Source organism: Podarcis muralis, chromosome 4 (genome assembly GCF_964188315.1).
Source record: "Podarcis muralis chromosome 4, rPodMur119.hap1.1, whole genome shotgun sequence".
Taxonomy (NCBI): Eukaryota; Metazoa; Chordata; class Lepidosauria; order Squamata; family Lacertidae; genus Podarcis; species Podarcis muralis.
The window spans coordinates 17,982,143-17,993,977 of NC_135658.1; the positions used below are offsets into that span (position 1 = coordinate 17,982,143).

The 11,835-nt window shown below is 44.2% G+C and overlaps 1 protein-coding gene across 1 annotated transcript; it reads right to left on the minus strand.

Moving 5' to 3' along the window:
- Positions 1 to 2,481: 2,481 nt before the first annotated feature.
- LOC114595630 (high-affinity choline transporter 1-like) lies at positions 2,482 to 10,208 on the minus strand. The gene is made up of 7 exons (XM_028726069.2): positions 9,799 to 10,208; positions 8,715 to 8,870; positions 7,928 to 8,076; positions 7,003 to 7,146; positions 6,051 to 6,204; positions 5,566 to 5,783; positions 2,482 to 3,085 (listed from the first exon to the last, which is right to left on the minus strand). The coding sequence occupies exons 2-7, from the start codon at positions 8,845 to 8,847 to the stop codon at positions 2,579 to 2,581; spliced, it is 1,305 nt and encodes a 434-aa protein (XP_028581902.2). The 5' UTR covers positions 8,848 to 8,870; positions 9,799 to 10,208; the 3' UTR covers positions 2,482 to 2,578.
- Between the last annotated feature and the right edge of the window lie 1,627 nt (positions 10,209 to 11,835).

Sequence of the window (11,835 nt, forward strand, 5' to 3'; positions counted from 1 at the left end):
TTCTAAAAAAAAAGTTGAACAATTTCAGTAGTTGCCTCAACATTCTTTGATGTACATTTTCCACTAATAACATTTACCTGCATTTTCTTATTACTGATAAGAACAATGTATAACTGTAAGTAAAGTATATTTTAAACTTACTTCAGTATGTAGTCTGTTTCTTGGCAGGAGGGGTAAAGGGAACCAGTTGCCTGAAGTAGTTGGAATGCATTAAAAGAAGGTCTAAAAGCCTCTTCTTATGTTTCACTAAACCTGCCTAACAGTGGGGTTTAAAGTATGCTACTGGGGTTCTTTATGCACAAGTCCTGCATTTGTTAAAACAGGCACCAGTCATTTTTCTTTTGTTTGCTAACCCACGTGTGTGTGTGTGTGTGTGTGTGTGTGTGTGTGTGTGTGTGTGTAGAGGATTAGATATAACTGATCTATCCCCTTCCCTATACCCAACATATTATTTACCTTAAGGGAATCCCTTTCCATGTTAACTTGTTTTCTGAAGAGCCTCTTTCATTTCAGCAATCAAATCCCTTTGCATGGCAAAAGATTGTGGGGAACATTTTAGGGTATACAATCAGTTAACTACAGACTTATAACACTGATATACACTGCCTAGCTTCCAGGTTGAGTTAGAATTTTCATTTGAAGCTTTAGTTAATGTAGACATTGAAGTAAAGCATGAGGAGATGAGAGAGGCTGGTCAAACCATAGGGCAGGCTTCCTCAACCTCGGCCCTCCAGATGTTTTGAGACTACAATTCCCATCATCCCTGACCCCTGGTCCTGCTAGCTAGTGATCATAGGAGTTGTAGGCCAAAAACATCTGGAGGGCCGAGGTTGAGGAAGCCTGCCATAGGGCTTTTAAAGTAGACCATGAAAAGAATGTCTTATATTTGCTTTTAGAGTCTTCAGATCCAACAGATTTTTCAGATGGACAAGCCTCCACAACTTGTGAATGGAAATATGTACCTTCTGAAATTAACACTGCAAAATTTTAATTTCTGTGGGTACAGAATGATGGCTGGCTGTTGCAGGTTGGGGGCTTATTAGTCACTTTACACAAGTGCCTCAGAGTGGCTTGCAAATAACAGTAAAACACACGGCAAAATATATGGAAGACAACGTAATCAGAGGCGCAATATGAGGTGATCAAACCATCAAAGCCGGTCTTGTTTTATATCATGCGTTTTATTAATACAAAAAGAAAATCAAGTTTCTGAAGGAAGATCCATCAAGTCCAGTATCTGGAAATCACAAACAGAAGGCACTGAGGCAACTGATCTCTCTTATTATTTGTGCTGAGCAACTGCTATTTAGAAACTGAAGTCACTTTCACACCATTCATTTAAACATGGCTTCCTGCAAAGAATCATGGGAGCTGTAGTTTGCTAAGGGTGCTGAGAGTTGTTAGGAGATTCCTGTTCCTTTTCTCAGAGCTACAAATCTCAGAGTTCCCTGTGAAGAGGCATTGACTGTTAAGCCAGTCTGGGAATTGTAGCTTTCTGGAGCTCCTCCTGCTGTCCCTCCTTGGGAATCTTTAAAATGTCAACCCTTCAGGCAACACCTTCAAATAGAGGACCGTCCTCTGTAAATTAGGACACATGCTTCACTCCTAGTGTTGATAAAGTATGCATTTCAGAATTGGAATTCCCCCCTCCCCATTACACTGAGGGCTACAAATTTGGCAAAAGTAACCAATCAATTAAGACACCCTATGCAACTAAATGATCGAATAATAATAATAATAATAATAATAATAATAATAATAATAATAATAATAATAATTTATATCCCGCCCTCCCCAGCCGAAGCTGGGCTCAGAGTGGCTAACAGCAATAAAAGTAACACAGCATTCTAAAATCAGTATTCTAAAATCAATTCAAAGTCAAATGGCAACTACTGGGCCAGAGTTCTACGAGGATCGGCAAAGGAGGGGGTCAGACTGTGCCTTGCGGAAAGATGTCAAGTCCCGCAGGGCCCTAGTCTCTTGTGGCAGAGCGTTCCACCAGATTGGGGCCACAGCTGAAAAAGCCCTGGCTCTGGTTGGCCTAACCTCTCTGTGGCTCGGGACCTCCAAAATGTTTTTATTTGAAGACTGTAAGGTCCTCTGTGGGACATACCAGGAGAGGCGGTCCCGTAGGTACGAGGGTCCTAGGCCGTATAGGGCTTTAAAGGTTAAAACTAGCACCTTAAACCTGATCCTGTACTCCACCGGGAGCCAGCGCAGCTGGTATAGCACCGGGTGAATGTGATCCCGCGGCGAGGACCCTGTAAGGAGTCTCGCCGCGGCATTCTGCACCCGCTGGAGTTTCTGTAGCTGCAGCACCAATTAAAGGGCTTCAAAGGATTCATGTTTTCCAGAAAGAGCCCAGACATTGGATTAACAGGACTAGGAAGAAAGAAAGGTGTTGGAGGTTGTGCCACAATGGGAGAGGGCCCTTTGCTGTGACTATGGACTTCAATAACAACAACTACAACAACAAACAACAAATCACACAACATGAAAGATGGCCTCATTCAAAGAGCTAAGGATCCTTCAAGAAGGATCATGGGTAAAATACCAATGCAATTTGTCTCCCATTTGCTCAAAACTCTGTTCTGGCACAGGCAACTCTTTTACGCCTCTGGGGTAAGGAAATGACCACCCTGTCAGCTCGCACGATCTTACAAACATCCCATCTGCGGGGAAGGACGTTGGCCTTAAATAGAAAGGCAGACAGATGCGAGACGGAGACGATGGTCAGCAGAGATAGCAGCATGGTGAACAGCTTAAATGGGAACAGCTGGACGTAGGCCCCGTCCACCAGAGAGCATCCTGGGTAATGGATGACCGGGGGGATGTTCAGGGCAGGCTCCCCCGCCAAGAGACGCAGCAGGAGGCCCAAGAAGAACCCAGCAGCGGACCCGTAAGTGTTGGTGTTGCGAATGAAGAGGACGCAGCAGAGCTGGGGGAAGAGGAGAGCGTAGACGAGTTCTCCACTCAGGAACCAGAGGTCATAAATGGAATGGGAGTGAAAAGCTAGACCTGCGGACGTCATCCCAAAGATCACCATGGACATTCTCATCGCCCATAGCACTTCTTCCTCTGACGCCTGGAAATAAAGAAATAGGTGTTTTATTATTGGTTTAGGTGCTATTACATTTATAAGCCGCTGTGGAGGTAAGGCTCCGCCTGTGCTGAGGCACACCTCGCACCCGGCATGCCGCAGTGTGCCCAGGTCTCCCGCTCTCCCTGAACTCTTGCCTCTTGGCTAGCAAACAGTGTTTTCCCCCTGACCATTTCTCCTCTCACAGATTTGGTTACTCGACATAACGCTTGGCTGGAGCATGACCGGGGACGCAGATGTAATCAAGTATCGGGGAACATTTTAGGGAAACACCTGCTGACACGTGTACAGTGGTACCTCAGGTTACATACACTTCAGCTTACATACACTTCAGGTTACAGACTCCGCTAACCCAGAAATAGTGCTTCAGGTTAAGAACTTTGCTTCAGGATGAGAACAGAAATCGGGCTCCGGCAGTGCGGCGGCAGCAGGAGGCCCCATTAGCTAAAGTGGTGCTTCAGGTTAAGAACAGTTTCAGGTTAAGTACGGACCTCCGGTACGAATTAAGTACTTAACCTGAGGTACCACTGTATTTGATAACACTGGAAATGTGCTTAGATGGAAATACGTCATGTTCAGAGTGATTTCACTACTGTTTCCAATTGTTGACTTCTGCTAATAAAAAGAGGCTCTGCGAAGCTTGCTCACGCACAGCTCTCTGTATCCAACCTCCTGCCGTCCTCCGTTATTCTTACAGCCGCCTCTCCTCCAACGAATTCAAGGTGGCGTGCATGACTCTCCTCCTCTCCATTTTAGCCGTACAACAACCCTTTGAGGTAGGCTGGGGGACGAAACGTGGCGACCGGCCCACCCAGGTCACTCCAGGGAGCTTCATAGCTGAGTTCAGGTGGTCTGCTAGGTCCTAAGTCTGACATGACTACACTAAGCTGGGTAACTTTTACCAATACAGTGGTACCTCAGGTTAAGAATTTAATTCGTTCTGGAAGTCTGTTCTTAACCTGAGACTGTTCTTAACCTGAAGCACCACTTTAGCTAATGGGGCCTCCCGCTGCCACTGGGCGATTTCTGTTCTCATCCTGAAGCAAAGTTCTTTACCCGAGGTACTATTTCTGGGTTAGCGGAGTCTGTAACCTGAAGTGTCTGTAACCCAAGGTACCACTGTATCACTTATTATTACAGTGGTACCTCAAGTTACAAACACCTCAGGTTACAAACGCTTCAGGTTACAAGCTCCGCTAACCTGGAAGAGTTACCTCGAGTTGAGAACTTTGCCCCAGGATGAGATTGGAAATCGTGTGCCGGTGGCACAGCAGCAGCAAGAGGCTTCATTAGCGAAAGCATGCCTCTCATTAAGAACAGTTTCAGGTTAAGAACAGACCTCCGGAACGAATTAAGTTCGTAACTAGAGGTACCACTGTATTATTATTTAAATTGTCTTTCTGGGATTTGGGGTGGCCTTGAACCCTGTTGTTACCGGTTCCTGGAAATTTCCAGAAACCCCTTAAATTAAGAATTTTATTTCGTTTTAAAAGAAAGGTCTCTGCGATATTCTTTCTGGTAAAGTCAACTGCTTACCACAAACCCCAAGAGTCATTTTAGCTAATGAGATAATGAGATGAGGAGCCTTGCAATACATTTTACGAAATGTTATGTATCTATTTCCTGTGATCATTCTGTGCGGTGTAACTCTGTGTAACTACTGGCTTCCTATCTTTAAATTTTATTATGTTCCAGTGCACATTTCTGTTGTGGCCTTTCAAGTTTCTCTTTTCTTATAGGGAGAACCTAGATTAGCCTTGCATTTAACATTCAGTTTCTTTCGTTTTTTAATACAAATATCATGGGGTGGGGGAAGGGACAATTGGCAGCATCAGAGCAGACATGGAGAAAGGATTTAACCTTTTCCTCCCCAGGTGTGGGAAAACCATGCTTCTCTTTTGCATTGGGAGGAAAATTCTGCTTAATTTTCTTAATTTTATTTCATAAAAATGTATGCACTGCTTGATTGTATATATATATATATATATATATATATATATATATATATATACCCTCAAAGCAATTTATGAAAGGAATAAAACAATAAAACTATTTATAGAAACAGTTGCAAGCAACAATTAAATCAGTGTAGAGATTTTAAACGCAGTGTAATGTAGTCTCTATGTGAGTATATTGTATTAAATTATGGGGTATCAGAGTTTTTAGGGACTAACCAGGTTGGGATAGTTTGGATAGCAGGCTTGTTGGTTTTTGAATGTCTGATGTAGATTGTTTTCAATTTTGTTGTTCTGTATGGGACAATGACAATAAAGATGATCGTATCGTAAAATCCGTGATAAACTAAAAACAGATTGAATACAAATCAACATTCTACATATCTGGGTGGGCTTGTCAAAACAAAACAAATTTTTTAGCAGGCACCAAAAATAATATAGTGAAGACACTTGCGTCCCCCACAGACCTCCCTCCGCCCGCTGGTGTCGATATTATTCGCAACAACTCACATGTTTCCTGAAGACTTTCCTGTATATGTTGTGAGCAAACAAGGTACCAGCCGAGAGCAAGGCAGAATCTCCAGAAGACATGACAGCAGCAGCCAGGGCGCCCAAGCCACCAAGGGCGACATACGTTGGGCACAGATGGTAGAGAACCAGTGGGAGGATGAGGGCAGACTCTCCTCTGTCGTTGGGACTGGGGAGGCCATAGGCAGTCTGATTCCAGTCTTAGAAAGGAAACAGAGAAGCGTCATGTATGTTAAAAGGTTTGATCATATTTCAGGATGAGGGTTAACTCATGCAAAGGAACAGGAAGTCTTCCCTGTCACTTTTACCAATGGGTAGAGTAGGCTAGGTTGGGAACAGCGTGTCTTTGAACGAAATTGGCTGTCCCTAAAATTCATCACATCCAAGGCAGCAACTTCTTTCTCCCCAGAAGAGTCAGGGAGGATTTGCGATCCTCCGGGTGGTGTTATGGAGCGTGCTAATCTTACCTGTGGAAGCAGCGACAGCCCCAATGACAACAGAAGGGATGGCCATGATGAAGCACCCCAGTCCAGAAAAGTAGGAGATGAGCCTTCCTTCGTTTGGAGAAGAAGCCGAGAGAACTCGCTGGAAATAGATTTGCCACGGGATACTCCCAAGAACCTGGAAGAGAAGCAGAAGCTTATGAACATATCAGTCAGCCTCCCACCACATATAGGCAGCCCCAAAGGCAATGCAATCCAAGTGCTGTTAGGCCTTGTGGCCTTCCGTTCCAACTGAGTCTTGTTTGAGCGACAAAGGGCTCACTCCCAATTTTGATGTGGTTCCAAGTGGTTTCCCTCTTGCCTTGTTTCTTCCCAAGGGAAAACCCTTAGAATCTATTCAGCAATAAATGGCAATCTCATAGCCTCCAACATTCCTCAGGTGAAAGTAGGGACATTTCTGACTCCCGAACAACTGACCCTCCTTGACCACCACCCCATTTTTTGGTCTGTCTCCCCTGCAAAGCATATCCTATCAGAAGAAGGGCGAGTGCCACCACCACTTCACAAAGGGGATGCAACACAAACAACCCTCCACCGTCCTGAGAGGAAAAACCCTTAATCCCGATTTTATTTACAAAAAGAAAACCACAGAAATAAATAAATAGAAAGGGGCAATACTAGCCTGAGGGCCAAATCCTTAATTCCCCCACTCACTGTGGACCAAACGTGAGCAAAGAGAAGGGCAGTTCAAAGTTATCAGTGTAACCAGTAATGGGGGCATTACAGGAAGCCGCTTGGAAATCCGTTCTCAGATGTGACTCAGATTCAAATTGTGAAGGGGTGTTTTTCCTTTGCAGACATGGTATACATTTTCCCAGCTCATCCAATACAACTATTTCTACGGTCCGGCCAGAATGTAATAAAAACAGCAAGCACCACCAGCTTGCCCTCCATGTGCCTCGGGAGCAGTTCTTACCAAATATAAGAAGTCATCAAGCCATCTTCCAAGATACTGCACTTCCATTTTTCCAATCCAAGATGCCTGGAAGACGTTGTGCCCAGCAGTGTAGGAAATGCTTTTCGTTGCAGGGTTCATGAGGGCGAAGGGGATACAAACCCACTTGAGGTAAAAAGAGAAACATCAGAATTATTTCCCCACCAGGTTCCCACAAGGACACCAGCCTTGAGCTCTGGTTTGCAAAATATGCTACCCACAAGAGTTTTGGATTTGATATCCTGCTTTATCACTACCCGAAGGAGTCTCAAAGTGGCTAACGTTCTCCTTTCCCTTCCTCCCCCACAACAAATACCCTGTGAGGTGAGTGGGGCTGAGAAACTTCAGAGAAGTGTGACTAGCCCAAGGTCACCCAGCAGCTGCATGTGGAGGAGCGGGGAAGTGAACCCAGTTCACCAGAGTACAAGTCTATCGCTCTTAACCACTACACCACACTGGCTCTCTAGTTACCCACAAGTGAAAAGAGGAAAGTAAAATAAAATATCCACTTCTTCTTGCCAAAATCCATTAAACAGAGGACATAGGTGAGTGATGGGTCGATAGCTGCTCACCCACAGACAATATTTGATCTTACAAGCAGCTGGTTGCTGATGATTACTATACAGAACTGGCTCTAGTGTGCTTATAGAAACTCCTGCTCACACCTGAAGCTCCAGCTCCACACATGTAGAGAGAGCGCTCATTCACTTTGATGGTGCTCAGATTCACTGCAGGCAAAGATTATCCCCAGACTCATAATTTTGTCCTAGCATTTTGTACCCATCACAGCCTCGCAGAGACTGCGACCAAGCCCCATGTGTGTAGAATATGGTTATGGGTTTTTTTTTTAAAAAAAAATCACACCAGCATTTCAAGTGAGTAGTAAAATAACAATATTGGGACTTACCAGGCTGACTGTTATAAAGACCAGCTGTATTACATCTGTATATGCAACCGAGTACAGGCCACCTAATAAAGTATAGATTATAACCGTGCATGCAGAGATAATAATGACTAAAATACCATGGATATCCAAAATGACCTGCATGGTTGCACCTGTGGAAAAAAGAACAATGTTAAGCTACAGTATGAAATTTAATGCGACACCATTTCCCTTACATCATTATATTAGTGTGCAACACAAGTGACAGATTTGCTCCTTAAGAGATACAAGCATTAACACAGGGAGAGACGTTCTTCTAGACTAGATGTTCCCCCCCAACCAGATGCCCTCCAGTTGTTACTAGTCTGCAGTTCCAATCATTGGACTGTGATCACTGACCACACCATCTGGGGCTGATGGCCTTTGAACCCCAAAACATCTGGAGTGCCAGAGGTTGGGAAAGGCTGCTCTAGACATTATGAACATTCCCAGATGTGGAGTTCAGTTCTGATTATTCCTCAGGGTGGAAGTAGGGTTGTTGCAGGACATGGCTGAGGAGGGGTTGTGGCCTAGAGAGAGTGCCAAGGGCCAGAGAGAGAGAGATCTAGAGGGCCACATTGGGCCACCTGGTCTGAGGTTCCTGATCCGACTTAGGGCAAATCACTCCATCTATCTTTCCCCAGCCGTAGACATTTGAATTGGATGAAGTGGAAATGTGGGCTGCACGGACTCATGGGCCGTAATTAAAGCAGTTCCTGCTTTACTGAAACAAGCCTTCAGTCCCTAAGACAAGCAAGAGATATTTAGTTACCTAAGGAAGCAAGAATAGCTGCAAACCAGAATATGTCCCCTATCAACGATGGAATAAACATGAGGCTTGCCATCACATTCCCGTATGTTTCTTGGAGTGGATCCATCATTGTCACGTACTTCTTCGATCTCATTGGATTGACAAAGAAGAGCCCGCCTGTTGAAAAGCAGTTGTATTGCAATTATTATTGTCATCTGGGCGGAAGCAGTGTTTTTAGATACCCAAAATTTCCCCCGAGGAGCTAAAAGTGGCACACGTGGTTCCTCTTTCCCATTTCATCCTTAACAACAATCCTGTAGTCTGAGAGAAGGTGACTGGTCTGAAATCACCTAGCAAGTTTCCATAGCTGAGTGGAGGTTTGAACCGGGGTCTCCTCACACCTGGGCCAGCACTCTGACCTGGGAATAGTCATCACAGTGACCTTCAGAGATGGCTGGATGGAAATCTGCTGGGTTGCTAGGTCATGTGGCTGAGCTGAAAGGAGTTTGAAATAGGGGGTGTCTCCTCCTCTGCCCTGCCTCTGCCACACCCTTGGAGCACCTCTTTTGGGGTATTTTCCTGGCTTGGGCTTCACAGGATCAGAGATGGAGGGTTTGCACTGAAGTATTTATGGCTGGCCCAAGATAGGGAAATTTAGTCCAGATTCAGCCCAAGATCCACCTATCCAGAAACCCCCTCATCCCAGCGGATCTTGTGTTTGGATTACTCCTTGAGAGACTTTTCGTATGTGCGACAACGGCAGTTTGTGAGGAAACAATGTGAACCAAAGTCAAACTTCAGCATTCCCCTTGGACGAGGCTCTCATCATTTCCAGTACTGATTTTTATTGGATGGAATACACTGGTACCTCGGGTTACATACGCTTCAGGTTACTGACTCTGCTAACCCAGAAATACTACCTCAGGTTAAGAACTTTACCTCAGGATGAGAACAGAAATCGTGGAGCAGCGGGAGGCCCCATTAGCTAAAGTGGTACCTCAGGTTAAGAACAGTTTCAGGTTAAGAACGGACCTCTGGAACAAATTAAGTACTTAACCCGAGGTACCACCGTAGTTACATATTTAAGCTTTTTTGAAAACTTTACCAATAAGGAGAGACAGAGCAAATCCTGCTGGGGCTTGGACCCACACGAGTCCTCTTGAAGGCAGGTAGACAATTTCAGCAGTGCCATTGATATATGCTCCTCCAACCCACGTGGCTGAAAGAAAGCAGGGAGAACACACTTAAACTTGGAAATTCCCTCAAAATGGACATCCCAGCTAAAAATAAATGCTGTGCTGTGCTGCCTTTAGCTCCAATTTCTATAAGGCCCTGAATAAGGGAAGGACCATGTCTCAGTGATAGAATATTTACATTGCACTTAGGACATCTCAGGCCTCAATCCCTGGCAATGAAAGCCTCTTTTGTAATATTTTCTCTTTCAGACTGACGAGAGGTTTTGTTTATTGATTGATTTTGGAAAAGAAGTGGCTACATGAGAATATGCATACATAGCACCTTTGGTTGGTTGGATGATATTAGGATCAAAATATTTTAAAATTAAGGAAACTCTTGACACAATTAAGTCAGTTAGAAAGATATGGAATATAATGCCGAATAAAAAACAGATTTGATCCACGCTAAATTGACTTTGTGGGGGAATCCCATTTTTAAAATTGGGAAAAAGATGGCATGTATGGAAAAATTGGATGGAATAATGACTTTGGATCAACTGATAGATGAGGAAGACGAATTTTATACGTTAAGAGATAATTATCACCCGTCAGATGCATTCCAATAGCAATATCTGCAGCTACAACGTCTTGTGACAAAGAACAACACCCCCATCTCTCCCCTCTCTCCTTCTATTTTTCCCCAATCGCAAGAGGTCCATGACAAAAACGTCTCTCGCTGCATGTAAACAAACTGCGAAAAAGACTCTATGAATTGAAAGTGCAGACAAAAGATGTACCATACTTTCCCGTCTATAACACGCCCCGTATTTTGGGGGACTCAGATTTAAGAAAATAGGGGAGATGGCCCCATGTATGAGATGCCCCCTAATTTTTGACATTATTTTTTAGGGGGGAAAACTATTCTTATACATGGAAAAATATGGTACTTTTCCCTATTTGTTTGTTTCGTAGCACAATAAAATCTTTAATAAAAACTAATTAAAATAAAAAACAGTGTTTGCATTGGCTGCTTTTAAAGCCTCTGAGACACCAGAGGTATTAGAACAGTTGTCCAAATCTTTTGAAACAAAAAAACCGGCAATTACTTTTTACAGATATTTGTTATTAATAAATAAGTTTGATATGCAGACTGTAAGAAACAACTGGGAAAAAAGATTTGGGTGTTCCTATAGACCAGGTAGACAGCGTGACAGTGTTTTAGCTTCCATAGCAAAGGCACCGATGGATCTTAAACTAAGGCTTACACAACAGAAAATAATATTTAGAATCTATTGGACTCCATTAGTTTTGCATAGAAAAGGACTGTCGATTGCAGCTCCTTGTTGGAGGATAATGCCTCTTGGAAATATGGTGTTCTTACAGTGTCCTATTCCCACTAAGTTTTGGGCGAAAGTGTTGAACTGTGTACAACTGTATGGAAGAACTTGAAATATTCAGAAGGAAATATTCTTTCGAATTATACACTTATTATATGGAAGTTGACAAGTGGACAGACAACGAAAATGGATTCTCTGTGTTCTAGGTAAAAGGTAAAGGTAAAGGTACCCCTGCCCGTACAGGCCAGTCTTGACAGACTCTAGGGTTGTGCGCCCATCTCACTCAAGAGGCCGAGGGCCAGCGCTGTCCGCAGACACTTCCGGGTCACGTGGCCAGCGTGACAAGCTGCATCTGGCAAGCCAGCGCAGCACACGGAACGCCGTTTACCTTCCCGCTGGTAAGCGGTCCCTATTTATCTACTTGCACCCGAAGGTGCTTTCGAACTGCTAGGTTGGCAGGCGCTGGGACCGAACAACGGGAGCGCACCCCGCCGCAGGGATTCGAACCGCCGACCTTTCGATCGGCAAGTCCTAGGCGCTGAGGCTTTAACCCACAGCGCCACCTGCATCCCTATTCTCTGTGTTCTAAGTACGCCCAAAAGACTGATATTGATGAACTGGAAAAACAAA